General features: G+C 53.0%; 1 protein-coding gene across 22 annotated transcripts in view; it reads right to left on the bottom strand.

Moving 5' to 3' along the window:
- The window catches only part of JAKMIP3 (Janus kinase and microtubule interacting protein 3), a 128,508-nt gene that overhangs the window by 92,926 nt on the left and 16,829 nt on the right, over positions 1–18,753 (bottom strand). For 6 of the 22 annotated variants that reach the window (XM_010331640.3, XM_003922085.4, XM_074383116.1 and 3 more), the window contains exon 1: positions 8,399–18,646. The exons of 2 other annotated variants lie outside the window; for them this stretch is intronic. Coding sequence is in view for 1 of the 20 variants with exons in the window: in XM_074383115.1 (XP_074239216.1) it covers positions 8,399–8,431 (33 nt within the window). In the remaining 19 variants the exon portion in view is untranslated. Of the gene's footprint in view, positions 1–8,398; positions 18,649–18,753 lie in introns of those variants that run through there. 14 more of the 22 variants (XM_074383113.1, XM_074383123.1, XM_074383114.1 and 11 more) reach the window with 4 other exon arrangements.

Below are 18,753 nucleotides of genomic sequence, written 5' to 3'. Positions count from 1 at the left end.
GCCAGTCCTCATGCCATCAGACCCGGGGCCACCTCAGGCCAGTCCTCACGCCATCAGACCCAGGGCCACCTCAGGCCAGTCCTCATGCCATCAGACCCAGGGCCACTGCGGGCCAGTCCTCACACTGTCAGACCTGGGGCCACCGCGGGCCAGTCCTCACACCATCAGACCCGGGGCCACCTCAGGCCAGTCCTCATGCCATCAGACTCGGGGCCACCGCAGGCCAGACATCCAGCCCTAGGTGTAAACCCAAGAGAACAAACACAGGGCCACACAAAAACACACACGGGAACGTTCACAGCAGCACGATTCACAATTGCCAAAAAGTGGAAACGACCCAAATGTCAGTCAGCTTGTGAACTGATAAACCAACATGGACTAGCCACACAATCGGGTATCATTCCAGCCACGGAAAGGAACGAAATCCTGACGCATGCGGCGACACGGATGAAGTCGGAACCCTCACGCTAAGCAAAGGCAGCCAGACACGAAAGACCACACAGGGTATGACTCCAGCTACGTGACATGTCCAGAACAGCGCGTTGACAGAGGAAGAAGTGAGGCGCGTGGGTCCCGGGGACGGGGGCAGGCAGGGTGGCGAGCGACTGCCAAGTTCAGCGTTCCTTTTGGGTGACGGAGATGTTCTGAATTGGTGGTGACAGTCAGGCAACCCCGCGAATGCACTAAAACCCTGTGAGTGCACACGTGAGTGAACGGACTGTGTGGTATGTGAGTTATATTTCATTAAAGCTGTTACCAAAAAAACAAAACAGGAGACACGAACGTTTCCAGACAGACGCGAGCTGAAAGGGGTTGTGGTCCACAGACCCATGCTGCAGAAGCTGCTCTGGAAGTTCCTCAGCGGGGGATGCTGTCAAATGGAAACTGAGTGTACACAAAGACATGAAGCCTTCTCAGAACAGTAAGAAATGAGGGCATATAAAAAGACTTTCTTATTTTTATTCCTTTGCAGGATAACAGATTATGCACAGAAAAATGAGCAACGAGGCACTGGAGGGTTCCTAAGATACGTAAAAGTATAAAGTGTCGGAGGCAGGGCACGGTGGGTTACAGGCATGAGCCCTTTGAGAGGCTGAGGCGGGCAGATCACCTGAGGCCAGGAGTTGGAGACCAGCCTGGCTAATATGGCAAAATCTTGCCTCTACTAAAAATACAAAAATTAGCCCGATGTGGTGGTGGACGCCTGTAATCCCAGCTACTTGGGAGGCTGAGATAGAAGGATCGCTTGAACCTGGGAGGTGGAGTTTGCAATGAGCCAAGATCATGCCATTGCACTCCAGCCTGGATGACACAGTGAGACTATCTTTAAAAAAAAGAAAGAAAGAAAGAAAAAGAAAGTATATGTATGAAAACCATAGCCGGCTGGGCGTGGTGGCTCACATCTGTAATCCAAGCACTTTGGAGGCCAAGGCGGGCAGATCACCTGAGGTCAGGAGTTCAAGACCAGCCTGACCAACATGGTGAAACCCCATCTTTATAAAAAAATAAATAAATAAATAAAATAAATAAGTAAAAATTAAAAAAAAAAAAAGAAAACCATAGCCAACAAAACAAAACAAAAAGGAAGGGAGCATTATTTCTTCAAGAAAGACTGTGAAAAGCTGTAGATGATATTTGAAAATCTTAAGGCAAACACTAAAAATTGAGTTAAAAGAGAGGTATAATCCATACTGCCCAAAGCAATCTACAGATTCAATGCCCTCTATCAAATTACCAACATCATTTTTCACAGAATTAGAAAAAAAGAACTTTAAAATTCATAAGGAGCTCAAATGGCCAAGGGAATCCTAAACAAAAAGAACAAAGCTGGAGGTATCATATTACCTGATTTCAAATTATACTACAAAGCTACAGTAACCAAAACAGCATGGTACTAGCATAACAACAGACACATAGATCAATGGAACAGAAGGGAGAATCTAGAAATAAAGCCACACACCTACAACCAGCTGATCTTCAAAGTCAAGAAAAATATGCGCTGGGGAAATGGCGCCCTTTTCAGTAAGTGGTACTGGGAAAACTGGATAGCCATAACTCAGAAGAATGAAACTGGACCCATACCTCTCACCATATGCAGAAATTAACTCAAGATGGATTAAAGACCCAAAAGTAAGCCCTAAAACTATAAAAATCCTAGAAAGAAACCTGGGAAAAACTCTTCTGGACACTGGCCTAGGCCAAGAATTCATGACTAAGCGATGGGCACACACAGACGCACAGAGCGGAACCACAGACACTGGAGACTGTAAAAGGCAGCGGGGGTGAGGGGGGAAAATTACCTGTTGGATACAGTGTCCACTGAGCAGGTCAAGGAAACACAGAAAGGCCAGCTATCACCACTGTGCAATATACATACGTAAGACATCTACACATGCACCCTAAATACATAAAAATAAAAATTTTAAAAAGAGAAGTATAATGAATAGAGGCCAATAATGGAGATAAAATAGGATCATACAGAATAATCCAAAGAAGGCAAGACAAGAAGAGATGATACCAACAGAAAATAAATAGCAGAAAGCTAGATCTAAATCCAACCACATCACTAAATAGTAAACGTAAATGGACTAAACTACATAGTTGAAAGGCAGATATTTTCAGATTAAAATTTTATTTATTTATTTATTTGAGACAGGCTCTTGCTCTGTCACCCAGGCTGGAGAGCTGTGGTGTGATCACAGCTCACTGCAGCCTTGAACCCCTGGGCTCAAGTGATCCTCCAGCCTCAGCCTCCCAAGTAGCTGGGACTACACCAACTAGTTAATTTTCAAATATTTTGTTGAGACAGGATTTCACTATGTTACCCTGGCTGGTCTCAAATTCCTGAGGTCAAGTGATATTCCCACTTCAGCCTCACAAAGTGCTGGAATTACAGGTGTGAGCCACTGCCCCCGGCCTAAATTTTTTAAAAAGGCAAATATCTACTTTATGCTTTCTATTAGAAACCCACTTTAAGCTGGGTGCAGTGGCTCATACCTGTAATCCCAGAATTTGAGGAAGCTGAGGTGGACAGATCACCTGAGGTTAGGAGTTGAGACTAGCCTGGCCAGCATGGTGAAACCCCATCCCTACTAAAGATATAAAAATTAGCCAGTCATGATGGCGGGTGCTTGTATAATCCTAGTTACTCGAGAAGCTGAGGCAGGAGAATCGCTTGAACCTGGGAGGCAAAGGTTGCAGTGAGCCAAGATCATGCCATTGCACTCCAGCCTGGGCGAGAAAAGTACAACTCTGTCTCCAAAAAAAAAAAAAAAAAAAAAAGAAACCCACTTTAAATATAAAGGAATAGACAAATTAAGAATAAACAGATACAGGCCAGGTGTGGTAGCTCATGCCTGTAATCCCAGCACCTTGGTAGGCTGAGGTGGGTGGATCACGAGGTCAAGAGTTTGAGATCAGCCTGACCAACATGCTGAAACCTCATCTCTACTCAACATACAAAATTAGCTGGGTGTAGCGGCATGCACCTGTAATCCCAGCTACTCAGGAGGCTGAGGTAGGAGAATCTCTTGAATCCGGGAGGTGGAGGTTGCAGTGAGCCAAGATCGTGCCACTGCACTCCAGCCTGGGCGACAGAGTGAGACTCCATCTCAAAAAAATAATAAACAGATGGAAAAAGTTATACAATGCTGACTCTAATCAAAAGAAAGCTGAAGTGACTGTATTCACGTTAGACAATGTCAATTTCAGAGCAAGCTGCGTCACCAGGATAAAGAGAGACACAGATAAGGATCCGGGAGTCCACACATTGAGCAGACATGCCAATCCCAAATCTGTATGTCCCCAAAATACATAAAACAAAAGAAGAAACAGAGGTAGAAACAGGGATAGTCACAATCGTATCGGAGACTTCAACACTCATCTCTTAGTAAGAAATGACAGCAGTGCAGAGAAAAATGGTAACTAAGGATCTTCACTTCCTAGGAGTGACAGAAAGCAAAAGGAAATTTGTAGACATAGAGGATTTCAACACCATGAACCAAGTCGATCTAATTGACATTTGTGGGATAGACCACCCAACAATAGCAGAATATATGTTATTTTGGTGTGCACGTAAAATGTTCATCAAAATAGACTATTTGCTGGGTAACAAAACAAATCTCAACAAAGTTAAAAATAATTGAAATTATCCAAAGTATGTTCTCTGGCCAAAAAAAATTGAACTAAAAATATATAATAGAAAGTTATCAAAAAAAAAAAATGAAACATCTGGATTAAAACACACACATTTAAATGACTCACAGGTGAAAGAAGAAATGATAACAAAGTTATAAAAACATTTTGAACTGAATGAAAATACAAGGACAATACTGTATATCGGAAGTTGCAGGACACAGCTAAGGTGGTATAAGGAGAATGGGGCTTATAATGGAACACACAAAAGGTCTCCAACCATAATCTAATCCTAGTTCATGCTTTCAGCTTCAGAAGGTAAAAAAATGAAAAGTAAGTGTGAAGTAAGCAAAAGAGAAATAACAAAGAGAACCCTGCGTGTGGAAGGGAGCTGTGAGCCCTTGTGGTTCTGAGCATGGCTGTTAGCTCGAGAAGAAACCGTCTCCTCTTTCTCCCTGAGCTTGCTCCAGCCAGCTCTGCAGCTGCCCCAAAACCATGGCATGTGCCACCATGCCCAGATTGTAGGGCCTCGGGGGCTCTTTTAAAAGCCATAAAGACTGAACTCTTCTCAAAGTAAACAAGCACCCATGAAACCTGAAAATGGAGGTGCCAGGGTCTGTTTCAGAAGCTGGATTCCCCTTCCCTTTGGACTTCAGAAATAAGTCAACAAATGCATCTACATAAAAGGAAGGGGGTCAAGGCCTTCTGGGAGCTCCATTGCGCCACACAGCAAAGAATCTCATGGGGATTAATGATTTGAAGACGTCAAAAAGCAGCAGAGGGTAAGAAGTGCTGTTAACGGGGAAGACAAGCCGGGTGCAGTGTCTCATGCCTGTAATCCCAGCACTTTGGGAGGCTGAGGCTGGCGGATTACTTGAGGTCAGGAGTTCGAGACCAGCCTGACCAACACGGCGAAACCCCATCCCTACTAAAAATACAAAAATTAGCCGAGTGTGGTGGCACATGCCTGTAATCCCAGCTACCTGGGAGGCTGAGGCAGGAGAATCACTTGAACCCAGGAGGCAGAGGTTGCAGTGAGCCAAGATCGCGCCATGGCAGTCTGGCCTGGGCGGCAGAGCAAAACTCTCTCTAAAAAGTAAAAATATTTTTTTTTAAAAAAAAAAAGGGAAGACAGTACTGTTTAGATGACCCACGGGGCGGTACACCTGCAGCCACACCTCGTCACCGCTCCTGACGCCACCAGCTACTTGCCAGCCGTGTCGCTAAGGTGCGGGGCAGACTGCGGAACTCCACATGGTCACACTCTCCGGGGACCGATCCCCATCTGTGCTCCCATTGTGCCCGATGCCATTGCTGCCCACACACAGGGCACCGGTGCCAGTGAACACTGGAGGAACGAACAAGCAGTAAGGGTGGGCTCAGGAAGCCCCCACCTTTCCAACCCAACATCACCACCACACTGCTGCTTTTTGCTGAAAGTCACCGGAAGGTCCTTCTCTCTACGGTTTCCTCTTCTTCCCGCTCTGAGACTAGAGCTGTGGAGCAGGCCACCAGATGTTACACACCTGCCAGTGGTGCTCTTTAATAAAACTCTGACATGGACGTGGCCGCTGGCCACAGCAAGAGGCCGACCACGGAAAGCTGCATGCAGAGGTTTCTGCGATTCCAAGCCCCTTCCTGCTCAGACCAACCCCATCATCATGAAGATAGTACCGGATCTCAGCTTAACAGGAAGCAGGGGTCAGTGTGGGCCTGGAGAAACAGGTCCTCGAGGGCGTGACACAGACCCGGCATTCCTTCAGAAGAAAAACTGAGGCCTCCAGACCCCTGGCCTTCCACCCCTGGCTGAGAGTCCTCCTCAGGCAGGAAGAGCCGGGGGTCCTTCAAAGTCAAGGTAGTCCTGGTCAACCACTCTCCAGGCAGCAGCAGGGGCACATTTTAATCACCCCCCCCCAGCCCCCCGGAAGAATGGCACCTGGTCAGGATGCCTCCTCACCCAATTCAACATTTGACCCATCCAGCTAACGGCGCTAACCTCGTGCTCAGCCGCAGGCCTAGCGCGATGGCCGCAACGCCTCCCGGCCTGGCGCGAACACCTCTGCCCTCAGTGAAATCCTTCGTCCCGAGCCGGCCGGAGTCACTTTCCCTAGGTTTGAATTCCACTTTCACTTGGAGGCCCAGTTTTGCTGGAGACCAGTTCTCTGTGCCAAGGATGGGGTTTCCCATGATGCCCGTGCCAGCTGTGCTTGCTTGGAAACTGGCAACCACAGAAAGTTCCTGAGGTCATGTCCTGGGGTCATAAACCCCAGGCAATCAAGAACTCGGCTCCTGAGAGCCTTCTGGAGGGACCCCCTAGGAGAGCAGGCACGGCCCCCACCTGCAGCACAGGCCTGTGTTTCATACGTAAAAGTCATCTGCAGAGAAAGCAGGCCCAGGCAGCTCCCGGGGCTCAGCTGCAGGACAGGAGATACCTCCGGCCTCTGCCCCCAAAAGCACATCTGCCTCACATAGCTCAGAGCTCAGCTTGGGGTGCCAGACCAACGGGGCCATGTTGAGATAAGAAACAGCTGCCCAGGGGGTTCCTAGGTGGCCAGCATAGGCTCTTCCACAGACGGTCATCGCAGTGGCTGGAGTCCTGAACTTATGCAATCCCCGTATTAATGAGGGCTGTTTTGGGGTCCAGATGGAAAATTCACACCACCATCCCACACACATCCTAGCTTGCCTGACTGGAAACTGAGGAGTCAAGGAAAAAGCAAAAGAGGCAGCATTCGGGACCAGCGCCGTATCTTTTTACTTCACAGAAGCCCACGGTCAAGATCAACCTTCTCAGAAATTCTGCAAGACACTGACACTTACTTATATATTAGAGCAGCTAGACCCAAAATACGGGGCTGAGGACCAGCCCCTCCCCTCCAGTAGCTCGCTCGCTGTAGGACCACCACCTGGCTGTTTAGATATTGTCAGTTAGGACCTCAAGTAGCAAGGCCTCCCGAGGGTTGTCGGGCTAGAAACAGGAGCTCCGTGTTCTCTGCCACAGCATGCCCCTGTGATTTCACAGGGGTACCCTCAAACCACAGGAGAGGCAGGGAAAAGAAACCTCAGGTATAACAGGCGTGCACAGTGCACCCCCCATCCTCAGCCTTGAGAATGAATGGGAACGTGCTCTCTTCTACAAGACACATATGCATCTACTTTCTGAGATTCTTCAGGAACCTCATCCAAATGCTGGCCTTTTGCCGGTCATGCTGTGGAGGTAAACTGAGGCACCTTCCACGGCCCAGTTCACTTTCCCCTCCTCCTGCTCCTCTCGGGAACTACCACGGATCTGCTCAAAGGCCTGGACTCACCGAGAGGACTCCCGAATCTACAACTCCAGTCTTGGTTTTCAATGAGAAAACTGTTTTGTGACTGGTTCTCTTGCACTGTGAACCAGCAGCAGAATCAGTGGCAACAGCAGGTGTTTCCACCCTTCATGCTTGTCTGTCCCCCCACCCCCATCTCATTTACATCTCAATAAACACCAGGGAAATGACAATTACCCGCGGTACCTTTCCACCACAGCCCTGCCGGCCCCAATCAACAGTGCATTTTCTTTGAACAGCTGTAGACTCTGAGGCACGGTGTAATAACTCCCTTCTTTCAAAGAAAAGTGAATCAGTAAGTTAATAATAAGCTGTTGTTTCCCAAAAATCTGGAGTTCCTTGCGTGCGAAGTTATGGCAATAAGCCATGTGCGATTCTTGATTAAGTTTTAAAGAGAAGACACGACCCAATCAGCGCGCAGGTAGGTGGTGAGGCCTCAAGCCATAAATATGACCTATTCTTTAAAAACAGAACAAGCAGCAAGACAGTCCAGCCGGCTACCCCACGGAAGCCGCCGGGAGCAGGTGGCGCTGCAGGCCTCCCAGGCTGCGCAGACAGCTCCCTGGTGCCGGGTCGGTGGGATTCTCATTACAGCCAGCAATACACAGACTGGGCCTAGCCTCCCCACCGCACCCCAACCCACGGCTGCCGTGTGAACAAGCATCCACCTTACAAATGGGATGAAACACACACCCATGCTCTCGGAACGCAGCCCCCTCCAAATGCATGCCCAGCATGAATGTGAAAGCGGGCACACGAAGCATCCTCTATGATCGTCCCTGCACCCCTCAGAGGACAGACCCCAAACTGTCAACTCTCCAGCCACATCCGTGTGCACGCTAAAAACAGGAGAGCGCCCAAGTGGAAGGAGCCCGTGCAGAAGGCGGCCGAACCCAAACCAGCAAAGCCTCCGCCCCACTCGGAAAATAAACACTCACGGCCCGGAGCCGGCGGTCTGCTCCTCTCCCCATCGCTCTGCTGTGAGAATCTTTCCCAGCTCATCCGAGACTCAGTCCGGCTTTTGCGCAAATCAGCTTCCAGCTTCTATGACTCAGCAAAGAGCTGGGCTTTTATTTTTCAGATGGAATTTACCATGTGGTGACTACATCCAGGGGGAGGAACCATTTCCCCAAGCCGTTTCCCAGCAGAGCCCTTGAGCCAGGATCGCCCAAGCTCCTCCTGCGTACGTTAAGGCCACACACAGAGGCATCATCCGAGCCCCCAGCCCGGCTCCCTGCACGGCGCCTTCAGGCTTAGCGGAGGAAGGACTGGCTGCTCCGCAGGGCTGAAGGCACAGCCGCGCAGCTGGGATCCCGGTGCCGCTTGGCTCTGTTCAGATGCAGAGGGGCCTGGGCTCCGGGCTGGCAGTCTCACGTGAAAACCAGCGAGCGGCAGAGGCCACAGCTGGACCAGCCCTGCCCGCTCCGCTCCAGGACTGCGTTCTGGCCGGCTTTCCCTCCTGCTTGGAAAACCCCCTTCAGGACTGCAGAGCAAGCAGGTTAATAATGGGAATGCACTTCCACTCTGAGGGTATCTATTTTAAACAGCAGGTGGTAGAACCGATTCGCACCCACTCGACTGCGCGCTGCGTGGAATGAAAATGCAGACGGGACCAGACACGCGAGACCAACGGCATTCCTGCGTGACGGTCAAGCACGTGAGCTCGCCTGCCCCAGACGCAGTCCGTCACCAGCCTCCGGAGAAGCCGTGGAACGGAGGCGCTCTGTGGAAAACGCAGGGTCTGCCACGGCTTCAAGCGGGAGGGCACTTTCAGTCCATCTGGTCCGATGCCATCAAGGGAGCCATTAGGGCCGCCGGTGGCCTGAAGCTCCCGCCCTGCCCTGTCTCTAGCCCCCAGGACCTGCGCTGAGGCTGCATGGAGCCCGGACCCCAGAGCAGGCCTGCGCGCCCAAGTTCTGGGGTCAGCCCCGGAGGACCTGCATCCCCTCTGCTCCCAGTCCGCTCTGCCTCAGTTCCCTTTCCTACCCCCCGCATGCCCACCTGCCTCTTCCAGTCAGGGCCAAAGGTCACTTCACCCCAAAACTGAGACTGACAGGCACCACCCTGAGAGGAGCCTGAAGAGTGAATGCCAATGAGAATGCACCAGAGGATGGCACCGGGAGGCCGGGACTTCGGGTTGTATCTGCTGTCTGTCTCCATCTGGCCACCCTCGTAAGTTAGAACAAGCAACAAAACTGCCCCGATTAAAACCATGGCCACACGTCCAGGATGCTGCAACAACCCTCCAAGGATCACATGTCCCGACTCCTGCAATAGTCACAGCCACCCACTGTCCCTTGTCACCAATCATGGCTGCCTCTGTGTTACAGGGGAGGAGGCCAGAGCGCTGACGGGCCCTGCAGCTGCCCCCTAGTCACACCCTCGTCAGGTCCTGCAGCTGGATTCAGACCCTCCCCTGGCCGCCCTGGAGCAAGAGGGTTCCACGAAGGTGGCTCAGGGTCCACACCCATCCCCGAGGGCGGCTGCTCCTCCGTGGGAGGCAGACCAGGGGACAACCTTCCCGCAGGGCAGCGCCCCTCAGCCCGGCTGTCCTCCTGCTGGAATGGATCTGGGGAAACAGCACCAGGACAGTGTGTGCACACAGATGCGACTCTATTCCAGATACTTTCATAGCACGTGCCCCGGGCAGGCTGTTGCAAGACTTTAAATATAGCTCACTTAGGGATGATTATGGCAATGTTGTCCATAATATAACAGTGAATAATTGGAAACAGCCCCCACGTCCAACAACAGAGAAGTGATTTAACTAGTGATGGGAAACGCACATACATCCGAATACAATGGCACCATTTAACAACCTCCTGAGTCCCAGCTTAACAGAAAGATGTAAACAACCTATTGTTAAGATTTTTATAAGCCAGCTCTTAAAAAATGTGTATAGTATGATCCCATGTTTTTAAAAATGTGTGCATGTGCGTGTTGCACTCAAGAAAAATAAAGCCCAAAAGTGTAGATACCAGGATGTAAAGTGGCCGTATCTCCAGGTGACAGGATCCCAGGTGACATGGTATTCTGTTTTTATCTTTGAGCTGTATGTAATTTTTTTGTAGCATTGGAAACAATGAATATGTATTTTTAGGATCAGAATCTATTTTCATTTTCAAACATGCACATGCACGTATGTGCTTTTGATTCCTGCAGTAAACACGCCCCTCGCAGCCGGTGAGTCCTCACCCGGAGCCCAGAGGGAGACGCTGTCCTTTCTGAATCCCCACACTGGTGGAGGCGGGAGCAGGCGGGGTGCTGGGGCCAGGCCGACGCTGACATTCGAGCTTAGCAAGCAGCGTGCTCTTTCAATCGCATTTGTTCTTCTAGTTGTAAAAGTAAAACGTGCTCGTTGTAGAGAATTTGGAAAATAAAGGAATTTATGAATAAGAAAACTACCATCCTTGCTAGCTCTTGAGAAGCCGAGCTTTGAGCAGGGACTCCCAGCCACCTTGCCAGCTGCAGCCCCAATTCTTCCAGATCCCAGAAACCGAGGCTCAGCACCGGGGACAGAGCTGCCGCCCCCAGGACCTGCTCCCAGGAAAGGAGCCGCATCTGGGACCACCACCACCTCCAGAGAGCCTGTGTCTCAAGTGGCGGCCTCCCCAGGCACGAGGCCCAGGTCCGACCCCACAACCCGTCCCGGGCTTCCCTGTGCTACCCACAGGCAGTTGTCGCCTGGCCTTTCTGGGGGCGCTTGGCCACTCCCACGACCACACCCAAATCCAGGGCTCTGCTGCTCCATTGCCAATTCCCAAACCCACTTGTTCCCCCACACTGACCTGGTATCTCCACACCATTCCCCGGGGGCCTCTCGGACCCGGCGGGTCCAAAACTGGCCTGCCCTGCCCCAGACTTCACTTGTACTGTCATACTGCAGCTCCCGGCACAGCCATTCACCAGTTATTACCCAAGCAAAAACATGGCTGCCTTCCCTTTCTCCTCCTTCCAGGCCCTGCACGCAGCTGTTGGACCCACCATCCCCACTCCTGTCACGCAAAGCCACCTCCTCCTGGAGTCCTGCCAGGACTGCCCTCGGGGGCCCATCCTCCATCCCTCTCACGACCGAGACCTGTTTTCGTGACTCCCACGTGTGTCTGTGTTTTTACTACACAGCTACGAATTCATCATTGCTGCCTTTTGTGTCTTGGAAAAACAGCACAGATGGTATCGTGCCCTACACGCCCTTTTTCGGTTTTCTCCTCTCACTGAACGTCACTCCCTTGAGGGTGCTGGCGCGTGAGCTGTGTCCGTCTTCGCTGTGTCCCCACGCATGATAAACCATGGGCTGTGCTGGCTTCCCACCTCTTCCCGGCTGACGGGGAGTCAGCGGGTCTGTTTCTGCGTCTTTGCAAATGGCGCTGCCGGAGTGCTCCTGTCTGCACCTCGGGCCCATCTGCTCAGGAGCTTTCAGAGCAGGTGCGGGAATGGGAGGCGGCGGGGCTGAGGGACAGGCGCCTTCCACTGTTCCAGCACCTCGAGCTGCTGCCCAAAGCAGCGACCAGGATGAATGCCCGTCTCCCGACACCTCCCACGCCTGATGGCAGCTGAGGGGCAGAGGGGCTTCTCCCTGTTGGATTTAATGTGCGTTTCCTGAGTGCTCGTGATCAGCCGCTGCATCAGTTTCTGCTTCTGGGGCTCACCTGGTCCCCCTTTCCCGCTGTGTGGAGTGTCCGGCACCTGTGGCTTTGAAGGCGGCCACTCTGCTTCAGGATAGGAGTCTTCGTAGTTTTTATGTCGCCTTCCATCCTGCAGAAACTTTAAGCTGAGCCATTTTACCTGTTTTCCTGTTCTATGCTTTTGTTTCTCGCTTAAGGGGTGTCTCTCTCGTGCATGAAAACATCTTCCCAGGTTTCCTCCTGAAGGTCGCTCGGCTCTTCACCCTCGGGTCTTCTGTGTGGAAGCCAGGCATGCCATCTTCCTCCTGGAGCCTGGTGCTCCCACTGGCCTGACCACGCCAGCTTGGGCGGCAACCCCGTTCCGTCTTCGGGGTCCCTGAGCTGTACTCCGATGGCCTCTGTCAAGCTCCACCCCAATGTGCCCCTCTTTAGTGATATAATCTTCAAATTTGGCCTTTCTGTGTCAACTTGCAAAGTTCAATAAAAACTGGTTTGGGTTTTGACTGGAATTCTAATGAGTTTATAGATTAACTGGGAGAGAACTGGCATCTCTTTGACATTGAATCTTGTGAGTGTAGGATAGTTCTCCATTTATTTAGGACATCTTTCATGTCTTCAGTGAAGTTGTATAACTTCCCCCAGAAGGTTTTACACAACTTGTGATGCATTCACTTCTTGATGCCTGACATTTGTGCAGCCGTCAGAGGGTGTGTGTGATGCTAGTGGTACCTTTCCTCACAACCAACAAGGGGGTGACACTCAGGAGTGCCGCTGACTTCACCTGTACCATACACAAGCAACTGGATGAAATCTCTTAGTCCTAAGAGTTTCTTCCTATATTCTCTTGTATTTTCTCTTCTTTTCAAGACAGAGTCTCACTCTTCCCAGGCTGGAGTGCAGTGGCGTGATCTCGGCTCACTGCAACCTCTGCCTCCCAGGTTCAAGCAATTCCCCTGCCTCAGCCTCCCAAGTAGCTGGGATTACAGGCGCCTGCCGGCACGCCCAGCTAATTTGTGTGTTTCTAGTGGAGACAGGGTTTCACCGTGTTGGCCAGGCTGGTCTCAAACTCCTGACCTCAAGCGATCCGCCCACCTTGGTGGATTACAGGCGTGAGCCACTGTGCCCGGCCATTCTCTTGTATTTTCTGTGTAGAAAATCATTTGCGTTTTCTCCTTTCCAGTCCTCATACTTTTATTTTCCTACCTTTTTGCGCTAGGTAGGGTCTCCATGACACAACATTAGTCATTCAGGAGAGGCACATTCATTCACGAGTGATAACCAGCACCCCCTTCTCACTTCTGTCTTGCAGGGACACGCACCAGAGTCACTGCAGGATTTTGGCGGGTTCCCTTCCTCAGGTTAAAGACTCTGGGTTCCGAATTTGCTAAGGGCAGATTTTTCTGAATTGTGAATGGGGCTGCGGCCCGTCCAGCGCTTTCTCTGCCTGCTAGAATAGCCGTGTTGTTCTCTCCCTGCCTCTGCAGAGCCTGCCTGTGCCTGCCCGTGTGGCTGCCCTGCCCCCTCCCGGCGCCTGCCCAGCCAACATCTCATCATCACCCCCCAGCCACGTACCATTTCCAGCCTCAAACTTGGACGCAGATAAGACCTGGCTCTTCGAAGTCTCCCTGGAACGTTGCCCTACCCAGAGTTGGTGGAAACAGACCAGTCTCTGGCATCTCCTGGTGCTGGGGTAGCTTTATTTATAGCCCAGCACCACAGGGCACATCGAGGGTCTGCGCTCTCTGCCAGGCTCTTCGCTGCAGCTTCCTTCAGCAATGTCATCTCCTCTTCCTGTTCCCAAGAGGATGTGAAGATGCAGCCTGACTCCCGGGGACAGCGTGGCCACCCACCCCAGCAGCGGCAGCTCCAGGGCTCCCAGCTCCACTCTCCTGTCAACAACCCAGACCAAACGTTCCCCATCCTCCCTTTCTCCTCCCTCCCCCTTCTCTCTGGGTCCCTCTGGTTCTCCAAGGTAAAGTCAGCTTATTTCTGGGAATTTGAACACCTGTGAATTGCCATGGCCAGTGACAAGGGACAGGTGGGGAGGAGCTGGGATGCCCTGGCACCAGCCCCCTCCCTGGTGACAATCTGTCACCTGCCTCATTCCTGCAGGTGGGTGGGGCCCTCGCCACAAACACCCTGCTAAGTGGCTACTGCCATCCTCTGAGACCACTCTGGCATCTCTCTGAAGAGCACTGGAAGCCGTGTGTACTGAGGGGTCAGCCTTGGCACCACCAAATATCAGGACAGTGGAGGCCCGAGGGCCCCAGAAAGGGACAGAGCAGCTGGGTCATCCTTGCTGTGGTCACCATGCCAGGCTCTGTGAAGTCAGAAATATACAAACATGCGCATTTTCCAGGTCCAGCTGACGTGAACAAGTCAATCTCCTGCACCTTTATCTCCAATAAAATGGAAAATCTTGGCTCAGATCAAAGGCTTCAAATGCACGGTCCTGTGGCCAGAGTGCAGCGTGTCCTGTCAGGCACAGGGTCCAGGCTGTCAAAGCTGCCTCGTCGCAACACCCCATGGCGTGCGTGGCACCGGCAGCAGGTGGCGATGGCACCCAGAGTCCGTCCAAATGAGCTTGGGAGGAGGAAAGGCTCCCCCTGTCCATCTGCAGGGAAGTTTTGCAGAAGCCACAGAACATTCATTTAGGGAGGCGGCATCCTGGGTCCCTTCGGTCATCAGCGTGAACAGCTGTTCATCATCACAGAGACGCAAGCCAGGCATCTGACAGCTCCAACTACTGGAGCTGGGGCTGGGACAGTCCCCTGTGGGACAAAGCCGGAGCCAGGCCCACCTGGGCAGGACGTGGATGGTAAGCAAGGAGCAGAGCAGGAAGCTCTGTCCAGGATCCTGAACCAGAGGCACAGACGGTGCTGACTTACAAGGCTTCGACCTTATGACGGGCTCATTGGGTACCTCACACATTTCTGATGGTCTGAACATACAGTGGGTTTATTGGACTCGACCCCCTCGTCTATCAAGAAGCACCTGGAGGCAGCACCCAAGACAACCCGCAACTTTCCAACGGCCTGGAGCATCCCCTCCCCACTGCTTTGGGTAACTGACTATTGGTCCTCACACACGTGCAGCCAGAATCACACATAAAAATGCTGAGAACCACCCTCGCCAGCTGCTCACGGCGAGTGATTCATTGCTGAAGTTCCCCACCTGCGTGCCCCAGGGAGTGGTCTCTGGGGAGGAGGTTTCTCTGCACAGGAGCAGATGGGGACAGCACCCAGGACCATCCGGACAAAGGCTGTGGGGAAGAAAGTCTTCTCCTTCCACCCGCACGGAAGTCACGCAAAAGCCTCCTCTTCCCAACGGAGGCCAGCACCCTGCACACCTGGGGCCTGGATACACCTGTGCCTGGTCTACGGGGCTGACTCAGGCTGCAGCAGGGCTATTTCCAGAGACATGTGAACCACAAACCACATCAGAGGTCAGCTCTGTGGCCCTCACTTTGTATTTCCACCCGTGGGTGCTAAACGAATCCATCCTCGGATGAAAGCAGCCTCATTCCAAAGTCATCACAGAATCCATGGGACTAAATGGGGCCCCAAGGCCTTGGCCTCAGCCCTGTTCCCACAGGCTGGTGGCTCTCACAGACTCACTCCACCAAGCAGCCCCAAACACCGGACACCAAGCCAGTCCCTTACTCAACTAACTGCAGGACGGACGTGGCGGGCCGCACTTGGACTTGAGCCGTCTGGGGCTGAGGATCCGGCTGAACCCCAGCCTGGCCCCGGGATGCGGCCCTGACCACAGGCTCTCCAGTTTGAGCATCATCACCTTGTACGTACCAGTGTGCGGTGTGGACACAGTGCGCTATTAGTGTGCCTAATATCATGCGTGTTATTAGTGTATCTGGTCCAAAACCACAGCAAAGAATGCGCTGAATCCATGCTGGGTCGAGGGAGGAAGGCGCTGTCCAGGCCAGCACTGGAGATAGCGTCTCTCTCACTGGGGTGACACAGGACCTGGCTGCCTTTGCTCCAGGCCTGAGCGCCCAGCGCCCAGGGGTCGACACTCCTGCTGCACTGGAAAGAGCAGAGCGCTGTGTAGGGACGGGGAGAAGGCCGAGCAGAGAGTACACACGTGCAGGGCTGCTCAGGTGACGAGAACCGCCAGCCTCGTGGGGCCCGTGCCGCCTGCCGGGGCCCTGCTCAACGCACTGTGCTGTGTCCCATGTGGTGCCAACACGACCCCCGCGGGGCAGCGAGCGTCCTGTGAGCCTCCGGTCTATCCTTCCTGCAGCATGACTAGCAAGCAGCCTCTGAGGGTGACGCCGTGGCAGGGCAGTCAGCGCGTGCTCCTGCCCACGCTGGGCCCTGGGCTTCCTGGCACCGCAGGGCACGAAGCCTCTTTCATGCACGCAAGGCCTGGTGTGCGAGGAGCTCACACCCGAGGCATGTCTGCCCAGTGGGTCTGAAGCCGGGGTTCAGCGCATGCCTCTTCCCTCCTGGCACCCCAACTGTGAGGCTCACTCTCCAGCTCTTCCGAGGGTCCCAGGGCGTTGTGCCCAGATGCTGCCACAGCAGCGGCCAGCACAGCTTCCGGGGCTGGCCTTCCTCCCTCCCTGGTTCACGCTTCCCAGCCGCCGTCCCCGTCCCCGGAGTCCTTCCTGAAACACACACACCACACTCAGGTCCTCGTCTCTGCTCCATCTGGGATGCGCACTGGTGGGATTCAGGCTGAGAGCCACCCCTGGCGTGGGGCCTGGACCCTGGTGGGACCCAGAACCCGGGGCAGGAGCTGGCCCCCCAGGTGCCTGGTATTCTGGAAATGGATCAGTCGCCATTAGCGAGAGCCTCCTGCAGCGGGTGTGGGTGGCGATACCCCTGGCATTCAGCAGCCCCAGCACTGGCGCACTGGACAAAGTGCAGGTGGGAGGTGGGGCTGACTCGGCCCCTGCGCTCAGTGCAGCTGTGAGGGCTTCAGAGGCTTCTGCTGACAGCTTTGGTGGCCTCACATAAACAGAATGACAGGCACAAGCTACCTCGCTTTCAAGCCAGGGCACACTGCCCAAGTCTGAAGGCCCCCATGGTGGCAGGTAAGGAGGCCCTGGTGTCCTGTGGCTGTTGAACACCAGGTCCGGGAACTGAGAGCAGCAGAGCCACAAAGGAGATGGAACGCACAGCCTCAATGGTCTTCAGCACCAAAGTCAGGGCCCTGCAGGAAAAGACAGGACCCTGAGACCTGGATGGGGTTAGCGGGTATTTGGGTTTCCAGAGATTTCTCTGCATCCAAAATAGAGGTAGAGGACATGCTCACAGCTTGTGATTAGACCAATTAGACATGGATGGACAAGTGCGCAGCAGAGACTCTGGGGATGAGCCGTACCCATCAACCCCACAGGCCAGGCTCCCTGGGCATGGACAAGCTTTACAGCCTGGTGGCGACACACCCAGAGCTGCCCTCGCTGTCGGTGGAGAAACCTGGGTGCAGGGGTGAGAGAAGGTGCCCAGGGTCCCACCAGGAACGAGCCAGACTCATCCAGGTTTTCTGATTCCTGAGCCAAACTTTTAAAAAGACAAACACAAACTGACCACACACAAGCAGGCGATGCTGGCCAGAGACAGACGGGCAAGGGCGGCACCTGTCCCCAGGTGGGCTTGAGTGTCTCCAGGGAGAGTCACGTTCACAGCACTTGGAAGAAAGCTCATTCAGGACCATCCACATGCACTGTGGGGAGCGCCAGGGACAGACAGCTGGAATTCCTCTTCAAAATATCCAAACAGGAATGAGACAGGGAGGGGTCAGAAGCCCAGGAACCCCACGTGGAGAAGGCTAATTACTGGGTTCCCTGTGCCCCAGGTCGTCAGACAGCAGCTGGACACAGACCCTGGGGGAGGGGACAGTGAGGAGTGGCTGAGCAACACACCGCGGGGCAGCTCATCAGCCTCCCGTTGACCAAGTTCAGATAGAATTTTAAGATGTCAGAGGAAAAAAAAGGAGGGAAAGACAGTGAAGTGAGAGCAGGCACTAAGACTGAGCCACGTGCCAACCAGCCACGCTCCGACACCTGCACACACATCCACCCTTCGTCTCTCCTCACTCCTCCTTCCCGATCGATTTCACTGTGGCCTTCAGGCTTCTTGTCAAGACCTGCTCGGCTTTCTTTCCAAATATTGAAGGAAAAAAGGATGCTGCATTTTTATTTTCTCATGCCATTGTTCTCAATGATCATAGCGGGTGTCCAGCGTGACCTGCCTGCCTGGACTCTGCATGTCACTGTAGAGGACATTTTTGCCATTGATACTTGGACATTCATTTGAAATCTGCTTCCGTCTTTCTGGGGTTTATTTGGAAGGATCTTGAAAAGAGTTCTATGGAGAGCAATTTGTTTTCTGTGTCTCTCAGAGATAGACGCTACTCCTGTTGAAAAAAGAATCTGCTGTGCACCTCCCACTTAAGAGTCCAACTTTAGAATCACTGCTCAGGCCCCTGGAGAGAGAAAAAGAACAAAACAAACCCCAGCAGCTCTGAGAAATCTGCACCCACTGAGCCCCCCTGCAGGATCCTCGGGTGGAGGAGTGCAGGACTCTCCCCACCCCAGGCCTCAGGGCCAGGGCTGGCTCCGGAAGCTGGAACGACCCCTGGGAAAAAGTGGGCAGCTGTGCCCTAGCCAGGGGAGCAGCCCTGGTGCTGTCCGTGGTCCTGCT

The sequence above is a fragment of the Saimiri boliviensis genome, chromosome 12, assembly GCF_048565385.1.
Source record: "Saimiri boliviensis isolate mSaiBol1 chromosome 12, mSaiBol1.pri, whole genome shotgun sequence".
NCBI classification, from domain to species: Eukaryota; Metazoa; Chordata; class Mammalia; order Primates; family Cebidae; genus Saimiri; species Saimiri boliviensis.
Note: the sequence above shows the minus strand (reverse complement) of the source record. Positions and strands in the feature narration are given on the sequence as shown.